General features: G+C 39.2%; 1 protein-coding gene across 13 annotated transcripts in view; it reads right to left on the bottom strand.

The window, feature by feature from the left end:
- REPS2 (RALBP1 associated Eps domain containing 2) overlaps positions 1-22,919 on the bottom strand; it is a 323,649-nt gene that overhangs the window by 66,690 nt on the left and 234,040 nt on the right. For all 13 annotated transcript variants that reach the window (XM_058291435.1, XM_058291431.1, XM_058291430.1 and 10 more), the window contains one exon: positions 12,053-12,158. In XM_058291435.1, the coding sequence (XP_058147418.1) occupies positions 12,053-12,158 (106 nt within the window). The remainder of the gene's footprint in view (positions 1-12,052; positions 12,159-22,919) is intronic.

The following is a 22,919-nucleotide window of genomic DNA, read 5'->3' as shown; positions in this document are numbered from 1 at the left end:
GCTAGTGTTTATTTTTGGCAGGATGGCAGGGTCCTTCCTCGAGGCAACCTGGGTGCCCCTTCATTTTGAAGAGGGCTCTGGGTCTGTAAACTGGCTTCTTCTAGAAACTGACTTGAGCAGCCAAGAATCTCTATGATGGTGATTCTTCAGACATAGACATAGACCTGGAACCAGACCTAGAACTTTTCCACTCATACACATCAGGTAGAGAAAACTGAAGGGCAAGCTAAGCATGGGGTTAAAAAATAAGAACCAATGTGAACTTATATAGGAGGATCCCTAAAAGACTCAAATTAGCAGCATCAGATACCTATGGAGGTGGGGGTGAATGAGGGGAGGGGGACTGGCTAAAATACGGGTTGGTCGAAAGTCTGTTTCAGAAGCAATTAGATCCCCAAGATCCTTCCCACCACAAGAGCAGATTACTCAAGTTTATTCCCTGAAAAGGTAAAACAGAGGGTCTCTGGGTTAGAGACAGACAGACACTGTTGCGGACAAGATACTACACTGGAAATATGGGGACTCAAAATATTGTACTCAACATATTGGGTCAGGCCTTTCCCTCCACACAGGAGAATGAAAGAGTCTTCTCTTTGGGGACGCCAGCCAGACCAAGACAAAAGAGCTGGAAGAAGAAAGAGCTGGCGATGCTATCTTTGAGGTTCCCCAACTGCAGTGTGCCCAGATCACCGGAGAGTGAAGTGAAAAGTTGACAAGCCCCACAACAAGCTATAAACTGCCGAACAGCATTTCATCCTCCTCTTAAATATGAGCCAAAAAGGATCATCAGATATTGGAGGAAAGCATCTAATAAAAAATACATATAGCAAAACCAGAAAAGAAAAGCAACTATTTGGGAAGAAGGAAAACTAACATTAAGAAAAGATATTGTAACAATAAGATAGCAACAAAAGGAAACAGAACAAAAAAATGAACTCTTGGTTATTGCACAACAGGAGATTCAGAATTTAAAATAAAAGACATTTCCAGAAATGGACAAAAACAAAAAAAGGAAGGGAGAAAAGACTAAAGAAAATGGGAGAGAAAATCTGAGAAAACTAGAGAAATAGGCTAAGACATCCAATTCTGAACATCAGCCAGAGAAACTGGGGGGATAATCGACAAGAAGAAGAGCAACAAAGTCAAGAAAACTTCTGGAATTGAAGAATATGAGTTTCCATATCAAAAGGACTCACCAAGTATAGAGAATAATGGATGAAAACAAGCCTACTCCACAGCACCCACTTAGGAAATTTCAGCACACCCAGCATTCAGAGGGAGAGAGGAGAAAACCAAAACCAACAAAAACCAAACGAAAAGATTACATACAAAGATTCATAAAACAGGATGCACTGGCATAGGTCTTCAAAGCCATCAAACTGTATAACAAGATTTTAACACTTAAAAAATTTTTTTTGAAATTATCAGGGAGTAAAATTGACTTTTTTTTCTCAATTTCAAGATACTTTACAGTTCCACCAACCCAAGAAGCTCCCTGGTGCTACCTGTTTATATACACATACTCTCCTCACCCGTAACCCCTGACAACCACTGAGCTGCTTGCCATCACTATAGTTTTGCCTTTTCGAGAATGCCACATGAAAGGGATCATACTACACATCACCTTTTGTCACTGGTTTGTCTCGATCAGTATGTCTTCAAGAACCTGCCAAGTTGCTGTGGACATCATTCCTTTTCACTGCTGAGTACTATCTATTTCACTGTATGAATGTTCTACGGCTTATCCATTCAGCCTTTGAAGGACATTCATAGCTTTTGGCTATTACCAAAAAAACTGCAATGAATATTCATGTACAGTTGTGTGAATATAAGGTTTTCATTTCACTAAGGTAAATACCCAGGAGTAGAACTGCTGGGTCTAAGAACTCTTCCCCTAATCCCAAGTCATGAAGATTTTTGTATGTGTTTTTCTAAAAGTTTTATACTTTTATGTTTTTTATTTACATCTATGGCCCATTTCGAATTAATCTTTGAATAAGATACGAGGTTAGATCGAGGTGCATTATTTTTACATGTGGATGGCCAATTATGACAACACAGTTGTTGGGAAGACTATCCTTTCTCATTGAATTGGTTTTGTACCTTTGTCAAAGATCAAACAGCTGTGTATTCATGTGGCCTATATTTCAGAAATCTAACATATTTCATTGATCTATACATCAATCCCTCCCATACCATACCCTCTTGAATACTGTAGCTTAATAATAAAGTGATTCCTCTTTTATTTTTTGGTTGTTGTTTAAATTTGTTCTAGCTATTTCCTGTTCCTTTGCCCTTCCACACAAATTTTAAGATCTATTTTAGCTTGTCTATACCCACAAAAAATCCTGCTGGGATCCTGGCTGGTATTGTATAAATCTATAGATCACTTTGGAGAAAAATGGCATCTCTACTATATTGAGTCTTGCAATCCATGAACAGAATACGTCTTTCCATTTACTTAGATCTTTGATTTCTTTTAGCAGCATTTTATAGTTTTCAACATACAGATCCTGTGTATGTGATAGATTTATATCTAAGTATTTCACGGGTGGGGGGCTACTGTGAATAATACTTTTTAAAAATTTTGGTTACCTATTTTTCATTGCTTGTATATAGGAATATGATTAATTTGTATCTGTTGACTTTGTAACTTTAATAGAAAACCTTAATTCACCTACAATCTTAATAAACTCATGTATTAGTTCTAGGAGATTTTTAAAAATATATAGATTCCTTGGGATGTCCTACACAGATGAAGCATACATTCTGCAAAATGAGGATTTTATTGCTTCCTTTCTAATCTGTAGGCCTTTTATTTCCTCTTCTTGTCTTACTGGGTTGACTAGGACTCTGTTACTATGATGAGTAGGAGGGGTGAAAGTGGACACCCTTGCCTTGTTTCCAATCTTAGCGAGGAAAGGACTCAGAATTTTACCAGTAAGTATGTTGTTAGCTATAGAGTTTTTATAAATGCCTTTGTTTGGAAAGCTATAGAGTTTTTATAAATACCTTTGGTTGGGAAGCGGACTTGGCCCAGCGGTTAGGGCATCCGTCTACCACATGGGAGGTCCGTAGTTCAAACCCCGGGCCTCCTTGACCTGTATGGAGCTGGCCCATGCGCAGGGCTGATGTGCGCAAGGAGTGCTCTGCCACGCAGGGGTGTCCTCCGCGTAGGGGAGCCCCACGTGCAAGGAGTGCGCCCTGTGAGGAGAGCCGCCCAGCACCAAAGAAAGTGCAGCCTGCCTATGAATGGTGCCGCTCACACAGAGAGATGACACAAGATGACGCAGCAAAAAGAAACACAGATTCTCATGATGCTGACAACAACAGAAGCGGACAAAGAAGACCTAGCAAATAGGCACATGAGAACAGACAACTGGGGTGGGGGGGGGAAGGCGGGGGAGAGAAATAAATAAATAAATCTTTTAAAAAATAAAAAAATAAATGTCTTTGGTCAATTTGAGGAAGTTCCCTTCTATTTTTACTTTGATGAGAGTTTTCATCATAAATGGAAGTTAGAATTTGTCCAAAACTTCTTCTGTATCTATTGATATAATCATGTGTTTTTACTTCTTTAGATTGTTAATACAGTAGATTATATTGATTAATTTTTGAATATTGAACAAGCTTTGTATCCCAAGGAAAAATCCCTTTATAGTCATGGTATACAAATATTTTCATATAGTGCCAGATTTATTAATATTTTGTTGACGGTTTTTGTATCTCTGTTAATGAGAATTATCAGTCTGTAGTTTTCTCTCTTTTATTGTACTGTCTTTGTCTAGTTTTGTATGAGGGTAATACTGGCCTCAATGAAAATACTGGAAGATGTTCCCTCCTCTTCTATTTTCTGGAAGAGTTTGTGTATAATTGGTGCTATTTCTTATTTAAAAGTTTGGTAAAATTCACCTGTGAAACTGTCGTAGCCTGGAGATCTCTCTTTTGAGAGTTTTTAAAACTACCAATTCCATTTTTATAACAGAATAGCAGTCTCAGGTTATCTATTTCTTCTTGGGGTAGATTTTAGAAGTTTGACCTTTTAAAAGAATTGGTTCATTTTATCTAACTATTGAATTTATGTGTAGAGAATTTTGGTAGTATTCCCTTATTACCCTTTTGAAGTCTGTGGGGTTTGCAGTGACCTCTCTCATTCCTGATATTGGTGGTTGTGACATTGCTTTCTTTTCCTCTGTCATTCTTGTAGAGATTCATTGATTTTATTGATCTTCTCAGAGAACCAAGCTTTTCTTTCCTTCATTTTTCTGTATCATTTTTCTGCTTCAATTTCATTAATTTCTGCTCCTACCTTTATTATTAACTTTCTTCTGCTTGTTTTGGGCTTATTTTACAATTTGTTTTCTAGCTTCTTTTGTTCGGAGCTTAGATTATTGGCTGGAAACCTTTCTCCTTTTCTACTATAAGCATTTAATGCTATACCTTTCCTTCTAAGCACTGGCTTTAGCTGCATCTCACAATTTTGATATACTGTATTTTAACTTTTGTTTGGTTCAAAATAATTTCTAATTTCCCTTGAGATTTCTTCATCAACTCTTTAGAAGTGTGCTCTTTCGTTTTCAATTAATTGAATCTTTTCTGTTGTCATTCTGGTCCTGATTTCTAGTTTAATTCCATTATCATCAGAACATACTCTGTATGGTTTTAAGTCTTTTAAATTTAAGGTTGGTTTTATGACCCAAGATATGGTATATCCCGGTAAATATTCCATGTACACTCAAGAAAAACGTGTATTCTGCTGATACTGGTTGAAGAGTTCCACAGATGTGTATTAGATCCAATTGGTTGATGGTATTATTCATTTCTTCTATATCCTCACTGATATTCTGTCTAGTAGTCATATCTATTACTGAGGGAAGAGCACTGAAGTCTAACTATAACAGCAGAATTACCTATTTCTCCTTTCATTTCTGTCATTTTTGCTTGCAGATTTTGAAGCTAAGATGTTAGGTGTTTACATGTTTAGGATTGCTATGTCTCTCCTTGGTGAATTGAACCTTTTAACAATATGTAATGCCCCGCCCCATGCCAGGTAATCTTCTTTGCTATTAAGACTATTTTGGTTTTATATTAATTGCTTCTCTGGCTTTCTTTTGATTAGTGATAGCAGGGCACATATTTTTCCATCCTTTTACTTTCAACCTACCTATATCATTATATTTGAAATGCTTTATATTATATGCTTTGTAGACAGCATAGAGGTGAATTCATGTTTCATGTTTTATTTTGTTTTTATCCAATCTGGCAATCTCTTCTGATGTTTATACCATGTTTATTCAATGTAATTAAATATATTTACAATTAGGCCTACTTTTTTATTTGCTTTCTGTTTGTCCACTCTATTTTGCTCTTCTTTATACTACTCTCACCCTCTTTTGGGTTATTTAAAATTTTGAGTATATCTCTTTGTATAAAATTTTAAACTTTTTATTGTAGTAACACATATAGCTCAGTATTTCTCATTTTAACCATTTCAAGTGTACAATTCTGTGTTATTAGTTACATTTACAATTTGTGCTACCATCACCAACACCCATTACCCACAGTTTTTCATCACCTCAAACAGAAACTCTGCACCCATTAAGTAATAACTCCCCATTTTCCTGACCCCTGGCCCCTGGTAACCTATAATAGAATTTCTATCTCTGAATTTGCTTCTTCTAGGTATTTCCTATAAGTGAGATCAAACAATATTTGTCTTTTTCTTTGCCTGCCTTATTTCACTCAACATGATGTCTTCAAGGTTCATCCATGTATAAAATTTTTTAGTGTTTGTCTAGGGAGTGCTAAATACAAACTTCTCCCAGTCCATTACAAAATCAATATTTTAATACTTCCCTAAGAATTCAGAAACTTTACCACCCAATAAGTCACTTTCCCATCTTCCTGTTATGCTAGTCACCTCATATACATCTACACACACTGAGAGCCCTATCATACAATGTTGTATTTTTTTTCTTTCAACTCTAAAACACGTTTTAAAGAGTTCAAAAGGAGACTAGTCTATCATATTTTCCCAGACCTTTGTCATTTATGTTGTTCTTCCTTCATTTCTGATATTCCAAGTTTCATTCTGATATTATTACCGTTTTGCCTGAAGAACTTTCTATAGTACTTCTTCTAGAGCAGGTCTGTTGGCTATGAATTCTTGAAGTCTGTCTCATGTATATGGTTTTCACCTCACATTCGTTACTGAAAGGTTTTGTTTTTGTTTTTTTTCCTGGATATAGAACTCTGGTTTAACAATTCTTTCCTTTCAGCCCTTGGAAAATACTGTGCCACTTACTTCTGGTCTGCATGGTTTCTGATGAGAAATCTGTAGTCATTTGAATTGCTGTTCCCCTATAAGGTTTACTCTGATGGTTTCCAAGATTCTTTTTCTTTGTATTTAGTTTTCAGCAATTTGATTATATGTTCTCTTTGTGTTTATCCTCGATGAGGTTCACCATGCTTCTAGAACCTGTAAATTTAGGTTTTCACCAAACTTGGGAAGTTTTCAGCCTTTATTTTTTCAAATGTTTTTTCAGCCCCACATTCTTTCTCTTTTCCTTCTGGGATTCCAATGACAAGAATTTTATCCCTTGTATCATTGTCCCCCAGTTCCTTCAAGTTCTGTTCATTATTTCCATCTTTTTCTCTCTGTTGTTAAGGTTAGATATTGACTCTTTCCTCTATCATCTCTATTCTGCTATTGAGTCCATCAGTGAATATTTTAACTTCAATTATGGCATTTTTCAGGCCCAAAATTTAAATTCGGTTCTTCTTTATACCTTCTATTTCTTTCCTGAGTCCCTTTTAATATTTGTTTTGGTTCTGTTTCATAAAGTATTATCATGCTATTTGGTACTATCCTACATGTAAAACTTCTAATGGTCACTCAGGCCTGGCTAAAGGTATACCCATTAGCTCAGGTCTCCAAGCCTTAGTAGGCTAATTAGGATCAGATCCGCACACATGCAGGTAAGGAGTGCACCCAGTGTGCTAAAACATAACACAGCTTTATGGGGTCATTTATCCAAGCTCCACCTTCTCTGTTATCTTCCAGTACTTTCTGGTTATCTAGGGTCCCCTTTAAGGTTCTCTGGGCAGAAATTAAATCCTTTTCAAGTTGCATTGTGTCTGGGGCCAAGAGGCAGGAGGACAGACACAGAGGCAAGCTATACAATTTGATCATGCCTTCTTGATGCTGTAAGATTCACTGGGAAGTAGGTTTCCCCCCACTTAGAGTTTTGGCTCCTGCAGGTTCCCATTCCTGGCAGCCACTGCTTTAGCCACAACCATCACTGCCACTGCCAGACTGCCCAGAGGCTGGAGTAAGGGAGAATTGGGGGGGAAAGAATATTAAAAAGCCCGTAGGGGATTTTTTAAAGCTCAATTTCTCTGAGCTTTAAGAGTTCCTTTTTATGTTCCTCAAGTCAGAACTGGAGGGCTTCTCCTGGATTTCATTCTGTCGGCCACACTGTGCTCACTTTCAGGCTGCTGTGAGTTCAGGAGGAAAGAATGTTAAATTCATCGCTGTTTTGGCAGTACTTCAAATTCTGGACTTGTTCCTAGATCTGCCTGCTAATATTTACTTCTCAGAGTTCTCAAAAAGATATCCATGCATTCTAAGTTTTATAGTTAAGTTAGTGAGAGATAAAGAGATGTGGCTTTTTTCCTCCATTTCACCTGAATTGTAATTCCTTTTTTTTTTTTTTTACTTTTCAACAGCAATATTGGAAGCTAGAAACTGACGCCTTTTCGATTCTGAAGGAAAATTATTTCCAACCCAGAATTCTTTACTTACTCACACTATCAATTAAGTATGAGGGTAGAATAATGTCATTTTCAGACATACAAGGTTTCAAAACAATTTACCTCCTCCATGTACTTTTTCCTCAGTAACCTACATGAGGATGTAGTCCCCCAAAATGAGCAAATAAATCAAAAAAGAAGAAATCATGGAATACACAAAACAAGAAATACAGCACAGAAGAAAGGAGACAAAATCAGTAGGAAGGTGGTAACGAAAGATCCCCAGATGGCACCTGGGTCCCAGATGTAAGAGGCTGCAAATATAGACTGGATCAGGTCAGAGGGCTCTGAAGAAGCTTCTTCAAAAAGATGAAATTGGTAGAATAACTGATGTATCTGGACATTTTGAGAAGGAATGATGACATAGTCGGGGGTTCAACTGGTGATAAACAAAAAGCATGCTAAGTAAATGAGAAAGCAGGACAATTACTTACTCTAGGGAAAATAAAAGGTCTTGCAATAAAGGTGAGGCCAAATGACTTAGCTGTACATTGCTGAGCACTGGCATAGGTACATCATTTGGAGGTGAGGCAGTAGATACTGTCACAAGAATGGGCTCTAAGAGTTGTCCAAAAGATGGACTGCCTCTGGGCAGTGAAAAATGAGTGTAAGGGTGGGTGGAAGACTGTAGAACTATTCATAGAAAACCCTTATACAACTATTTGAAACTTTATGTAAATGTGTAAGTTGGAGAAAAGCAAAAACAAATAAATAAAAAACCTATTTGGAATGGTATTGCAGGCCCTAGTTGTTGGAATAAGGAAAGAAAAATGAACAACAATCATAAAGATTAGAAAAGAACCCTATACAGATGGCATGATTGCTTATGTAGAAAATCCTAAGGAATTTGCAAAAGAACTACCAAACTAATAAATGATTTTAGCAAGGTCCCAGGATATGAATTGAAAATATAAGTCAAATACAGTTTTATATACTTGCAGTGAACAATTAGAGAGTGAAATTTTACAATAATTAATTTACAATAGGGTCTCAAACAAAATATTTGGGGACAAATTTACAAAAGATGTGTAAGGCTTGCACACTCAAAAATCAGAACTGCTGAGAGAAAATTTAAAAGACCTAAATAACTGGAGAGAGAAATATCGTCATGGAATGGCACACTCAATATTGTTTAGATGCCAATTCTCCCCAAATTGATCTTTAAATTCAATGCAAATCCCATCATAATTCTAGCCAAATCCAAAATTTAATGGAAATACAAAAGTCTTAGAATGTCCAAAGAAATCTTGAAAAAGTACTAGGTTACCTGATTTCAAGACTTACTAATAAAGCTATAGTTAATATGACACCCAGGCCCAGAGCCTCAACAGACTTCAGCTCCTACACTTTGATTTATTGGACTTACCCCACTCAGCTAACATGGAGTTGAAGAATGTCAACCACCACACCATGGAGCCTAGAGTGACTACAACTGAAAGCAGGAGGAGTGTATCCAGTATCCATGTGGAATCTAAGCCCCCACTTGACATAGATGTGCAATGGACACAACCAATCCAATGTCCACAGAGAAAATGTGGAATGGGTGTGGGAAGGGTAGCCATAGTGGCTGCTGGGTTTGGGGAATGGGAGGAAGAGATGAGATGTGGAGGCGTTTTCGGGACAAGGAGATGTCCTGGGTGGTGCTTCACGGACAATTACGGGACATTGTAGACCCCCCCAGGGCCCACTGGATGGAACGTGGGAGAGTGTGGGCTATGACGTGGACCATTGACTAGGGGTGCAGTGATACTCAGAGATGTACTTACCAGGTGCAATGGATGTGTCACAATGATAGGAGAGAGTGTTGCTGTGGGGGGAGTGGGGGGTGGGGGCGGTGGGGTTGAATGGGACCTCATATTTTTTTAATGTAATTTTTAAAAATAAATAAATAATTTAAAAAAAAATAAAGAGCTTCATCAAAGTAAAAAAAAAAAAGCTATAGTAATCACGCCTGTGTAGTACAGACATAAGGATCAACAAATAGATTAATAAAACAGAGTAAGAATCCAGAAATAAACCTACACCTATATGGTCATTAGATTTTTAAGAAAGGCATCCAAGTAATTCAAGGGGAGGAGGAAAGTCTCTTCAACAAATGGTGCTAGAATAACTATCGATATGGGAAAGAAATGAACCTTGATCCTATTCTGACACTATACAAAGATCTAATCATAAAGATTAAAACAATAAAGCTTTTAGAAGAAAACATAGGAGAATATCTTCATGACTTGGAGACAGGCAAAGATTCCTTAGATAGAAAGAAGGTAATAATCATAAAAGAAAAAAATAAAAACTTGTCATGGAAAGATACAGTGAAGAAAACGCATAGGCAAAACAAACACAGGAAGAAAATATTCACAAAGTGTGTATCTGACAAAGGACTAGCAATCCCAGATACTTAAAGAGCATCTACCTACAAGTCGACACCAATTAAGACAGAGAAAGAGAGAGAGAGAGAGAGAGACAGAAATGTGCTCAACATAATTAGTCATCAAGAAGATACAAAACGAAAATGACATCACCACATGACTGGTTAAAACTAAAAAGGAGAGTAACATCAAATATTGGCAAGTATGTGGCTTTCTCAGCTTAGTAGAGGAAGCGTAAAATGGTACAAACACATTGGGAAAAGGCCTGGCACTTTCTAATAAAACTCATCACATACACTTATCATATTACCTACTAATTATCACCCTGGGTATTTACCTAAGAGAAATGAGAACATACTGCCACACAAAGACGTGTTCAAGAATATAGTATTATTCACAACAGCCAAAACCCAAAATTAGCGCAGGTATCCATCCAAATTGTGGCAATGCACTCAGGGCAATATTACTCGGCCACGAAAACCTAACGCTAAGCAAAAGAAACCTTACATAAAAGTGCATTTTGTAGGATGCCATTTACATAAAATTTTAGAACTGGTAAAAATTCAGAATAAGTGATTGCCTCTGGGTGGGTGGGGTAAGAATTGACTGGGAAGGATCATGAAGAAGCTTCCTGAGGGTGATGGAAATGTTCTATATCTTGATAGCGGTTTGGGTTCCGAAAGGATATGCATTTGTTACAAACTCAGCAAATGTGCATTTGAGATTTGTGCACTCACTGTAGGCAAACTTTACATTATAAGAAAAACTTCCAAAAACTATTGAACTCTAGTTAATGATATGGATGCTGAAATATTTCAGGGGAAGTAGACAAACGTGTGTTGTTTACTTTAAAATATGTTAAAAAATAAGATGGACTGATGGGTAGAGGGATGACTACATGGATAAATGTATGATAAATCAAGTACAGTATCACACAATGTTAACGGGAGAAACGAAGGGGTGGATATAAAAGTAGTCATTGTATGATTCTTCCAACTTTCCTGTATGTTTTAAATTTTCATAATAAAATATGGGGGGGGCAAAGGGAGGAGTATAAAAGAGAAGTCAGGCAAGGAAGAAACAGCAAGCAAAGGCAAACCTGGAAGCATCAGTGAAAAAGAAGGAAAACCTGAAAAGCACCATGTCTCAAAAGCCAGTTAGAAAAGTGGAGAGGAGGGAATGGCCAACTGTGTAGAATCCTGAAAATTTGAGTAATATTAAAACAGGTTATTGCCCATGAGATTCAGCCATTAAGAGTGGAGTGAGTGGAGGGGAACGAAGCCCACGGGAGCAGAGGGCGAGAAAACTGCTGGTGAGGAAGTGAAGGCAGTGAATGAAAGTGGAGAGACCAGGGAAACAAAGCAGTGGTTGAAGAGGGATGTGGAGCAAGAGTAATGGATGATTCTGCAGCATGTGGACGTGGGGGGAAGGAGGAGGATGAAGAGAAAGAAGTGATAAATAGGTGATGTCTTTGAGAAGGTTTCCAAGTTACCAGGGGCGGGCTTGGCCTCTGACTGGCCTGGGGCTACCCCCTTCCCCTATAGTTAAGTATAGCATTACTGAGAGGATCTAAACAATGGAGAGCTAACCTGGAAGCTTTGGTCAACAGGGAATGCTTCAAACAGCCTTTGTAATATGTCCTTTTAACCCCCATTCAATATACAGCCTGCACATTAAAGTTGCTAGTCTTCCTCCAAGCATACAAGAACCAACCTGTGGCTCTTAAACACAGTAATCCCCTGCCTTGCAAAAAGGGGTCTGAGAACAAAGAGGCAGGTGTTACCAACAGGAATGGAACCAGACCTGCAGAAAACAACACAACAAAGTCAGGTGACGAGCCCGGGAATGCGTATCTAGAAAGCCTTCCTTACCTTGAGCTGCTGCTGGAGTTCACTGTTCAACCTGGCCAGCACGACATTTGCTTCTTTGTTTTTGCGGATAGCAGTCTGAATAGCCTTCTTCTGTTTGGAAGACTGTCTACAGAAAAGTACAAACATTTCTGTGAGAAAGGACCTGGAGTTCTGGACCCTTGAAGCACAGAACTTGCTGATTCATGAGGGGTGCTAAACTCAAGTGGCTAACGTCATAGAGCTCCAAAAATAAAATCATATATGCACAGAGAGGCAGGCAGGCACCCAAAAACGAAACAAATTTGTCAGAATGACGTGTTTATACCTGAAGTTACGGCCATTTTAGAACACAAAGAAAAGCTACCAATTGGGCCTTTCCAACCACTTTGCATTCCATTTATTTGAAGACATTTTAATAAGTGTTCTTCCTGCAAATCATATTATTAACTGGAATGAACTTCTTGTGCGAGCATTAGTGGCATATAAAAGACCTGCAAGTGGGCCCCTGTGGACAAGTCTGAAGGAAAAGAATGGAAGAACATTCTCTTTATCCAAAATCCTACATTGACTCGGCCAGTCTGCCTAACTCTCCCTCATTTCTTTATTATTAGGCATGAATGCCTGAATAATGCACATGCACACATTCATGTACCCAGATACATCAGTGGCACCTGAGAAAAACCTAGAACATTTTAATACTGGTGTTCCAGAATTAAGCCAATACTAAATCCACAAAACAGGTATAACTAAGGGGACCACATGCCCCAGTGTGCCCCTTACAGTCTCGTTTTACACTGTTTGTCCAACTGTAATTACTATTAGTACCTTTTTTCCATCTCTAAAGTATCCACAGTGGGAATGATAAATCAACATGGTTAAGATAGGTATAACCAGGAAGCAGACGGGGTTCAATTGATAGAGCATCTGCCTACCATATGGAGGGTCCAGGGTTCTATACCCAGGGCCTCCTGACCCATGTGGTGAGCTGGCCCACAAGCAGTGCGGCCGCACCCAAGGAGTGCCATGCCACAGAGGGGACATCTCCCAAGTAGGGGAGGCCCATGCATAAGGAGTGTGCCCCGCAAGGAGAGCTGCCCCATGTAAAAAAAGCACAGCCCACCCAGGAGTGGCACGGCATACACGGAGAGCTGATGCAGCAAGATGACGCAACAAAAAAAGAGACGCAGTTTCCCTGTGCTGCCTGATAATACAAGCGGACACAGAAGAACATACAGCGAATGGACACAGAGAGCAGACAACAGCGGCAGGGAAGGGGAGAGAAATAAATAAATCTTTTTTTTAAAAAAACACAAAAATTTTTTAAAAAAAGATAGGTACAACCTATAACTCTTTTTTTATTTTATTTTTTTATTTTTAAGATTTTATTTATTTATTTCTCTCCCCTCCCCCGCCTCCCCCTGCGTCTATTTGCTGTATCTTCTTCTTTGTCCACTCTATTGTTGTCAGTGGCACGGGAACCTGTGTTTCTTTTTTTTGTTTTGTCATTTTGTTGTGTCAGCTCTCCGTGTGGGAGGTGCCATCCTTGGGCAGGCTGCACTTTCTTTCACACTGGGCGGCTCTCCTTATGGGGCACACTCCTTGCGTGTGGGGTTCCCCTACGCAGGGGACACCCCTGTGTGGCAGGGCACTCCTTGCACACATCAGCACTGTGCATGGGCCAGCTCCACACAGGCAAGGAGGCCTGGGGTATGAACCGTGGACCTCCCATGTGGTAGACAGATGCCCTAACCACTGGGCCAAGTCCACTTCCCAACTCTTTTTTTTTAAAAGAGGTACTGGGGATTGAACCCAGGACCTCATACATGGGAAGCAGGTGCTCATCCACTAAGCTACATTTGCTCCCCAATGAGAGCTGCTTTTTTTCGTTTGTTTGTTTGTTTTCAGGAGGTACCAGGGATTGAATCTGGGACTTGTACATGAGAAGCAGGCAATCAAACACTTGAGCTATATCCACTCCTGACCTATAACATTTTATCTCACAGCTAGAAGTATTGCGTTCTCTGAGCAAAATGGCAATGTAAGTCCCCATATTGGCTTCCCCCCAGAAAAACAATGATACTGGGATATGGGTTCTAGGCGGAGCAACAACTGAATTGGAATGGATGGTGACCACTGGACAGATTGATTCACATTCACTGGGAATCCACACTATGCCAGCTACTTAACTAACATAGAAAGCATAACCCCTTCCCTAGCAAGCTGAGAGTTACCAATTGATCTTTTCATCTATACAGACACAGGGAAGAGGCTTCAAAATCTTTTTAAAAGGCACAGATTAGACTTGCAGGACAAGATGGAGTATATATATTTCTCTCTATTCCTCCCACTCAGCACAGCTAAAAAACCTGACATAATATATAATGCAAACACAAGAAGACTGAAAGGTAGAGAAAAGGCAAACTGGCTAGGTAACTTGATATCCAAGGAAAGACACAGTGGGGATTGCCCTCAGTTTTCTTTTTGTTTCATATGTCCCAGACTGGATGCTGGAGAAATTGGCAATCCAGATGTGTCAACAAAGATGGACCAAATTTTTTTTTATTTTAAAAGCCCCAAGAACAGCCTATTCTCCCTAACCAAGGGACCTGAAAAGGGACAGCCTAGTAAGACAGAAAACCTTTACACAATAACTACTCTACTCTGAAACAAAACAAACAAGACACCCTGTAGCCCCAACCCCATGTCCATCAGTAAACGTTGGGGAGGAGGCTGAGATTTCCACCACTGCACAGCTGCAAGGAGCCCTCTCCTTCCTACTGTGCTGGTGTCAGAGAAGGCAGAGTGGGAAGCCAGGGCTTTCACTGCCTGCCAGCAGTAATGAGGACCCTTCCTCTCACTGTGATGTCGGGGGGGTGGGCCACATGAGGAGCAGTAGCAAAACACCTCTCCCTCTCCCAGCCAGGGTGGTGTCAGCTGAGGTCTAGTGAGGAGTCTGAACTTCCACCTCTGCCCACCATCACCCAGAGTGTCAAAAGAGGTCAAGGAGGGAACCTGGACTTCTATCCCAACCTGGCAGGAAAGAGGGAGCACCCCTTTTCCTCCACTGGTGTGGTGTCAGAGGAGGCCTGCTGAAAGAGAAAATTCTCAATAAGATCCAGGGTCTAATAAAATAATACCCAAAATACAAAAAAAAAATCATTTATCACAGGAAAAGCCAAGAAATCTCAAATTGAATAAGAAAAGACAAACAACAGATGCCAACGTCTAGATGACACTGATATGGAAATTATCTAACTAGGATTTTAATGCAGCCATTACAAAAAATATTTCAGCAGGCAGGAACACACTTAAATCCTATGAAAAAAAACAGAAACTCTCTGCAAAGAAATAGAAGACATAAAGAAGAAACAAACGGAAATTTTAGAACTGAAGAACATAACTGTAGCATTTGATATGGTTATGAATTCCAAAAATAGATATTGGATTATGTTTGTAATCTGGTCTGTACCTAGGCATGATTAAGTTATAACTAGGGCTTTGATTGGGCCACATCATTAGGGTGTTGAGTCCCCGCCCCTTGGTGGGTGGGGACTCACAGATAAAAGGCATGGCAAAGGACAGAGTTGAGGGTTTTTGATGTTGGAGTTTTGATGTTGGAGTTTGATGCTGAATCCTTAAGCTGGAGCCCCAGGAAGTAAGCTCACAGAGGAAACAGAAGCAAGCCCTGGGAAGAGAGGAACCCTGAACTCAGAAAGAAGCAGGACCCTGGAAGGGAGGAACCCAGGAAGCCGGAACCCTCACAGACGTCGGCAGCCACCTTGCTCCAACACGTGGAAATAGACTTTGGCGAGAGAAGTAACTTATGCTTTATGGCCTGGTATCAGTAAGCTCTACCCCAAATAAATACCCTTTATAAAAACCAACCAATTCTGGTATTTTGCATCAGCACCCTTTTGGCTGACAATAAAAATCAAAATTAAAAACTCAATGGATGGGTTCAGCAGCAGAAGGGATAGAAGAGAGGAAAAAATCAGTCAACCTGAAAATAGAAATTACCCAAACTAAACAAAGGCGAAAAACCAGAAAAAGAAAAAACCAAACAGACCCTCAGGGACCTGTAGGACTGTAACAAAAGATTCAGCATTTCTTATAAGAGTCCCAGAAGAAGAGAAAGGGTGAGGTGATGAAAAGGTATTTTAAAACGTAATAGCTGAAAACTTAACAAATTTGGCAGACATAATTCTACAGATTCAAGAAACTGAGTGAAACCCAAACAGACTAAATCCAAAGAAATCGATGCAAAGACACACACACCATAGTCAAACTCCTGAAAACTACAGACAATGAAAACAGTCTTGAAGGCAGTGAGACAAAAATGATACCTTCCCTTCCCTATAAGGGAAAAGTAATACAGATGACAGAAGATTTCTAATCTGAAACTATGGAGGCCAGAAGGAAGTGAAACAACATTTTTCAAGTTCAAAAGAAAAGAACTGTCAACCCAGAATTCTACAGTTAGAGACAATATCTTTTTGTTCAAGTTTTTTGTTTTTATTTTTTAATGTTACATTTAAAAAAATGAGGTCCCCATATACCTCTCACCCCCCTCCTCCCCCCATAACAACAACCTCCTCCATCATCATGAGACATTCATTGCATTTGGTGAATACATCTCTGAGCACTGCTGCACCTCATGGTCAATGGTCCACACCATAGTCCACACTCTCCCACAGTCCACCCAGTGGGCCATGGGAGGACATACAATGTCCGGTAACTGTCCCTGCAGCACCACCCAGGACAACTCTGAGTCCCGAAAATGCCTCCACATCTCATCTCTTCCTCCCATTCCCCGCACCCAGCAGCCACCATGGCCACTTTTTCCATAGCAATGCCACTTTTTCTCGATTACTAACCACAATAGTTCATGAACAGAATATCAGTAAGTCCACTCTAATCCTTATAGTATTACTCCATTCTGTGGACCTTGGATTGGTTGTGTCCATTCCACATCTATGTCAAGAGGGGGCTTAGATTCCCCATGGATACTGGATGCAATTCTCCTGCTTTCAGTTGTAGGCACTCTTGGCTCCCTGGTGTGGTGGTTGACCTTCTTCATAGACAATATCTTTCAGGAATGAAGAATAAATGAAAACATTCTCACATGAAGGAAAACTATGAGAATATGTTGCCAGTAAGACGTATCCTAAAAAAAAAGTAGCTAAGGGAAGTTCTTGTAACAGAAAGGAAGTGATAAAAGAAAGACTCCTGGGACGTGAGGAAGGATGGAAGAACAACGAAAGCAGTAAATGTGTGAGAAAACACAGTAACTTTCCTTCTCCTTTTGAGTTTTCTAGATTTGGAAACTTAGATGAAATAGACCAATTCCTTGAAAAGCACAAATTAATACAACTCTTCAAATATGAAATAGGTAATCTGTATTTGTAATTTTTTAAACTTCCCCAAAATAAATCTCCAGGCTCAGATGGTTTCACTGGAGAATTCTGCCAAACCTTTCAAGAAGAATTAATACCAATTCTACAATATCTCATCCATAAAATAGAAGAGGAGGGAACACTTCCCAATTCATTTCATAAGGCCAATTACTGTGATACCAAAATCAGACAAAGACAGTACAAAAAAAAATTAGACACTTATATCCCTTATAAATAAAGAGCAAAACTCTTCATTAAAATATTTGCAAATAGAATCTAGCAACATATAAAAAGAATTATACAATACAGTCAAGGAGTTATTCTGGGGATACAAGATTGAGTCAATATTCAAAATGCAATCAATATAAACCACCTACCACATTAACAGGCTAAAGAAGAAAAACCACAATTCTATCAAGAGATGCAGAAAAAGCACCTGATTAAGCTCATTACCTGTTCATGATAAAAACTCTCAGAAAATGATGAAGAGATAAATTTCCTCAACTCGATAAAATACATCTACAAAAATTTACAGCTAACATCATACTTAATGGTGAAAGACTGAATGCGTTCCCCTCAGATTGGGAATAAGGCAAGGCTGTGTGCCCACCACTTTAATTCAACAGTAATGGAAGTACTAGTCATGGATATAAGGCAAGAAAAGGAAATAAAAGACACGCAGATTGGAGGGAAAGGAAGAAAGGAAATTGTTCCTATTTGCAGATTACATGATGGCTTACAAAGAAAATCCCAAGGAATCTACAAAAAAAATCTCCTAAAATTAATAAGTGATTTTAGCAAAGACAGCAGTGAGTTTGCAGGATAGAAGATTAACATTTTAAAAAATCAGTTGTATTTCCATATATTAACAATGAATACTTGGAAAGCAAAAATAAAAAATATGATAGCAATTACAATGATTCAAAAAAAAGAGAAATACTTAGAAATAAATCTAACAAAATATGTACAGGACTTACATGCTGAAAACTACAAAACACTGATGAAAGACATAAAAGATCGAAATAGACATACTATGTTCATGGACTGGAAGAGTTAACATAGTAAAGATGTCAATTTTTCCCAAATTGATATACAGGTTTAATGTAATTCCTATCAAAATCCCAACAAGATTTTCTTTACCAATCAAGATGAAATTATTCTAAAATATGTAGGGAAACGGATTTGGCTCAACTGATAGAGCATCTGCCTACCACATGGGAGGTTCAGAGTTCAAACCCAGGACCTCCTGACCTGTGTGGTGAGCTGGTCTATTTGCAGTGCTGATGCACGCAAGGAGTGCTGTGCCACATGGGTGTCCCCCGCGTAGGGGAGCCCCACATGCAAGGAGTGCACCCTGTAAGGAGAGCCGCCCTGTGTGAAAAAAGTGCAGCCTGCCCAGGAGTGGTGCCACACACATGGAGAGCTAATGCAGCAAGATGATGCAACAAAAAAGAGATGCAATTTCACAGGGCCGCTGACAACAATACAAGTGGACACAGAAGAACACTCAGCAAATAGACACAGAGATCAGACAACTGGGGGGAGGAGAGAGAAATAAATAAAAAATAAAAGAAAATGTATAGGTAAAACCAAAGGAATTTTAATAGTAAAACAATTTTGAAAAAGAATAATATAATGGGAGAAATATGAGACTTGTTATATACCTATAGTAATCAAGTTATCAAGTACTGAAGAGAATACTCAGACTGTGATAGAGGGAGAGGCACACATATCAATGGAACAGAACAGAGAACTCAGAAATAGACTCATGTAAGTACAGCCAACTTACTGTTGACAGAGGTGTAAAAGCAAGTCAATGGAGGAAGAAGTGCCTTTTCAGCAAATGGTACTGGAAAAATTGAATCCATAGGCAAAAAAAAAAAAGAACCTTAACCTAAATCTCACATTTCATACAAACTTAAACTCTGAGGGAAAAAAACACAGACAAAATCTTTGGTGGAGAGTTCCTGACACCAAAAGCACAATCCATAAAAGAAAAAAAATCAACAAATTAAACTTAAAAAATTTTTAAACCTTTTGCTATGTGCAAGATCCCATTAGGAAGATGAAAAGACAAGCTACAGACTAGGAGAAAATATCTGCAAACCACGTTATTTGACAATGGACTGGTAATTAAAATATATGACGAACTTTCAAAACTCAACAGTAAAAAAAAAAAATCAATTAGAAAAGGGACAAAGGACACAGTGGTGGTCTGAAGCTGTATGTATGCCAGAAAAACATCTAATCCATTCCTGTGGATGGGAACCCACTCTAAGTAGGATGGTTTGATGTGACTACTTCAGTTATGGTGTAACCCACCTCATTCAGAATGGGTCTTAATCCTTTCACTGGACTCCTTTATAAACAGGCTGAAAACAGAGAGTAAGGCGGAAAAGCCACAGAAGCAAGAAGCTGAAAGCAACGAAACCCAGAAGAGAAGGGAGAGACTGGCAAGATACTACCATATGTCACGGCATGTGGCAGAGGATCCCAGGATCACCAACAGTTAGACTTCAGGAAGAAAGCATGGCCTTGATGATGCCTTGATTTATTTAGACATTTTTCTTGGCCTCCAACTGTAAGCTAATAGATTCCCATTGTTTATTTAAGCCAAGCCATTTCATGGTATCTGCTTTCAGCAGCCTAAGAAACTAAGAAGTGAAAAGACATTTCACCAAAGAAGATATATGATGGCGAATACACACATGAAAAGATGTTTCCACATTACTAGCCATTAGAAAAAAGCAAATTAAGACCATGATGAGATATCACTGCACATCTATTAGGAGAGTTAAAATAAACAACAGTGACAATACCAAATGCTGGTGAGGACATGGAGAAACTGGATCTCTCAAACACTGCTGGTGGGAATGTAAAAGGGTATAGCCATTGCAGAAAATAACTTGGCAGGTTCTCAAAAACTAAACATACAATTAGCATACAACCCAATGATCATAATCTTGGACAATTACCCCAGTGAAATGAAAACTCATGTCCACACAAGAAAATTTACACCTATCTCATAGTAGTTTTATTTGTGATAGACAACAACTAGAAACAACCAAAACGTCCCTCAACAGATGAATGGCTAAACAAAGTGTGGTACATCCACACCACAGAATACTGCTCCGCAATAAAAAGGAAAACTATTGATACACACAACAACTGGGATCGATATCAAGAGCATTATGCTAAATGAAAAAAAAGCCATTTCAAAAGGTCACATGCTGTATGATTCCATTCCTATAGTCTTCTCAAAATGACAAAATTACAGAGATAGAAAACAGATTAGTGGTTGTCAGGGGTTAGGAATGGTGGGGCAGGGAGGAGAGTGAATACGACTTCTGTATCTTGATTATGGTGGTGGGTAGGTGGTGGTTACAAGAATCTACATGTCATAAAATGGCATAGAAATATATACATATACTACCAATGTCAATATCTTGGTTTTAATATTGTAGTATAGTCAGATAAAATGTAACTGTTGGGAGAAAATAGGCAAAAGATACACAGGACCTCTCTGAATGACATCTGCAACTTCCTGTGGCTCTATAATTATTTCAAAATAAATAAGAAAAACAATGTCAATCAGAACTGGATGCTCCTCCCTCCTTAAACTACCACCATGCATTTGTATCCAGCAGACAAGTTTTTCTCGTCTCTGGGAATGTCTCCTTCCCCATTCCCCCTCCTCCTCAGGGATGGGCCCTTGGCAGTCCTGTTGTCATAAGAAACCCTAACCTCTGTTTTCACACTTGAATGTTGGCCTGCACTGACCTGAGCAGATTCTGTCTCCTAAAGATGTGGAGTTAGGGGGAAGAGTTCAGTTCAGCCTGGGCCCTGAACAGAAAGAATGTAATCCCTGGAGATGGAGGTGGTGAAGAAATCTTTGGGAGAGAAATATGACAGATACACTCTAAGAAAATAGAGAATAATAAGAAGGAACCCCAAAAGGTTTGCAGTTCCTTCTTCCAACCCATTCCTGCCACTGGTTTTCATGAATCACCCTTACAGCCTTATAATAAAAGAATATGGCTTTGCTATCTCAAGTCAATTTTTATTATCTGCTACCAAAGAAGTCCTAAATAATGCAAAGATAATGATCAGGCCCAAGGCCCAAATCCAGATACCAAAGTCATTTCCAGAACGCCTCTCAAGTATTGTGCAAAAAGCATTTAATTGGCTTCACCCTCTTAAGAGCTGCTTCTAGAGTTTGCTCCTTCAGAGTCTCCCGATGTTTTTATTCACTATTCCAGGCCAGGCTATAACTGGTCTGGTTTCCAAGGAGGAAGATGAGGTAGTATAACGTCAAGCAGCCATTTATTTTGACCAATTCTATTCTGCGGCATGCTATCTATCAAATTCTAGAACCACATCACTGTGAGGCACTCTCCAGTAAGGTTTCAAGGTAGACTACTTATCCCCTAAAACCTATTTTTTTGGCTTCTTTTTTTTAGTGACAAATCATCCTCAGTTTGAGCTGGGCATGTGGCCACCCAACTAGAAATTAAATTTTCTGTCTCCCTTGCAGCTAGGTGTGACCATGTGTCTAGGTTTAGGCCAATGGGATCAAAGTGAAGTGACATGTGGCACTTCTGACTCATGGCCATAAAAGAAGCCTGTTTTCTCTCCATTTGTTCTTTCCCTATCCCATGACTTGGAACGTGGACCTAGTGGTGATGAGCCATCTTCAACCATGTGGCTAAAGGCAATCCCCAAGGGAATCTGGAACAATAAAACAGAAGTAAATGTGTCCCTGGGCATAGTTACTCAACATTTTTGGACTGCTCACCAACCCAGAATTTATATAAAAAGAAAGAAACTTCTATGTTATCTGAGCCACTGTTTTATGGTTTTTCTTAACATGGCTGAACCAATTCATTAAGGAATATAAACTAGAGTTCCTAAGTGAGAAAAATCTTAGCCTTCTCCCTAGGTCCTGATTTCTCCCAAGAAAATCTGATTAAGGTTTCTAAGAACTGAATTATCTTTTCCCCACTTGGAATTAGGGGTGCCAATCATCAATCCCCTGACAGTCCAGAAGGACCAGAGTACTTCCTTCAGGAGGGATAGCAAACAGAATCTCAAATGCACTGACAGTGTCATGTAATCGAGCAAACACTGCCACGCTGACTGCTGGGAACACCTTCTGGGGTTACAGAGAAGAGCAGAGGCCAGGGAGGCTGGCACAGGCTCAGCCAAAAGTGAGGGCATGCCATATCCTCAGCCTTCAAACTGCACAATCAATTCCATTCTTAGAGGAGGAACATGATGTAGAAAAGAAACAACTAAGTCCAACTGTTTCTAAGAGAAACCCACCTTTGTCCTGCTAGGCAGTTCATTAATGATGATACAATCTGAGATCTTTGTTACTCATCAGCTGTACTCAGTACCTCACTTGGGGACAATATTTTAACTAGTTCCTTTGCTCTAAATGGAATAGACAATGGTGATATCTGAAGCAGAACAATTTGTTCCTTATAATAGATTGG

The sequence above is a fragment of the Dasypus novemcinctus genome, chromosome X (assembly GCF_030445035.2).
Source record: "Dasypus novemcinctus isolate mDasNov1 chromosome X, mDasNov1.1.hap2, whole genome shotgun sequence".
In the NCBI taxonomy this organism is placed as follows: Eukaryota; Metazoa; Chordata; class Mammalia; order Cingulata; family Dasypodidae; genus Dasypus; species Dasypus novemcinctus.
Note: the sequence above shows the minus strand (reverse complement) of the source record. Positions and strands in the feature narration are given on the sequence as shown.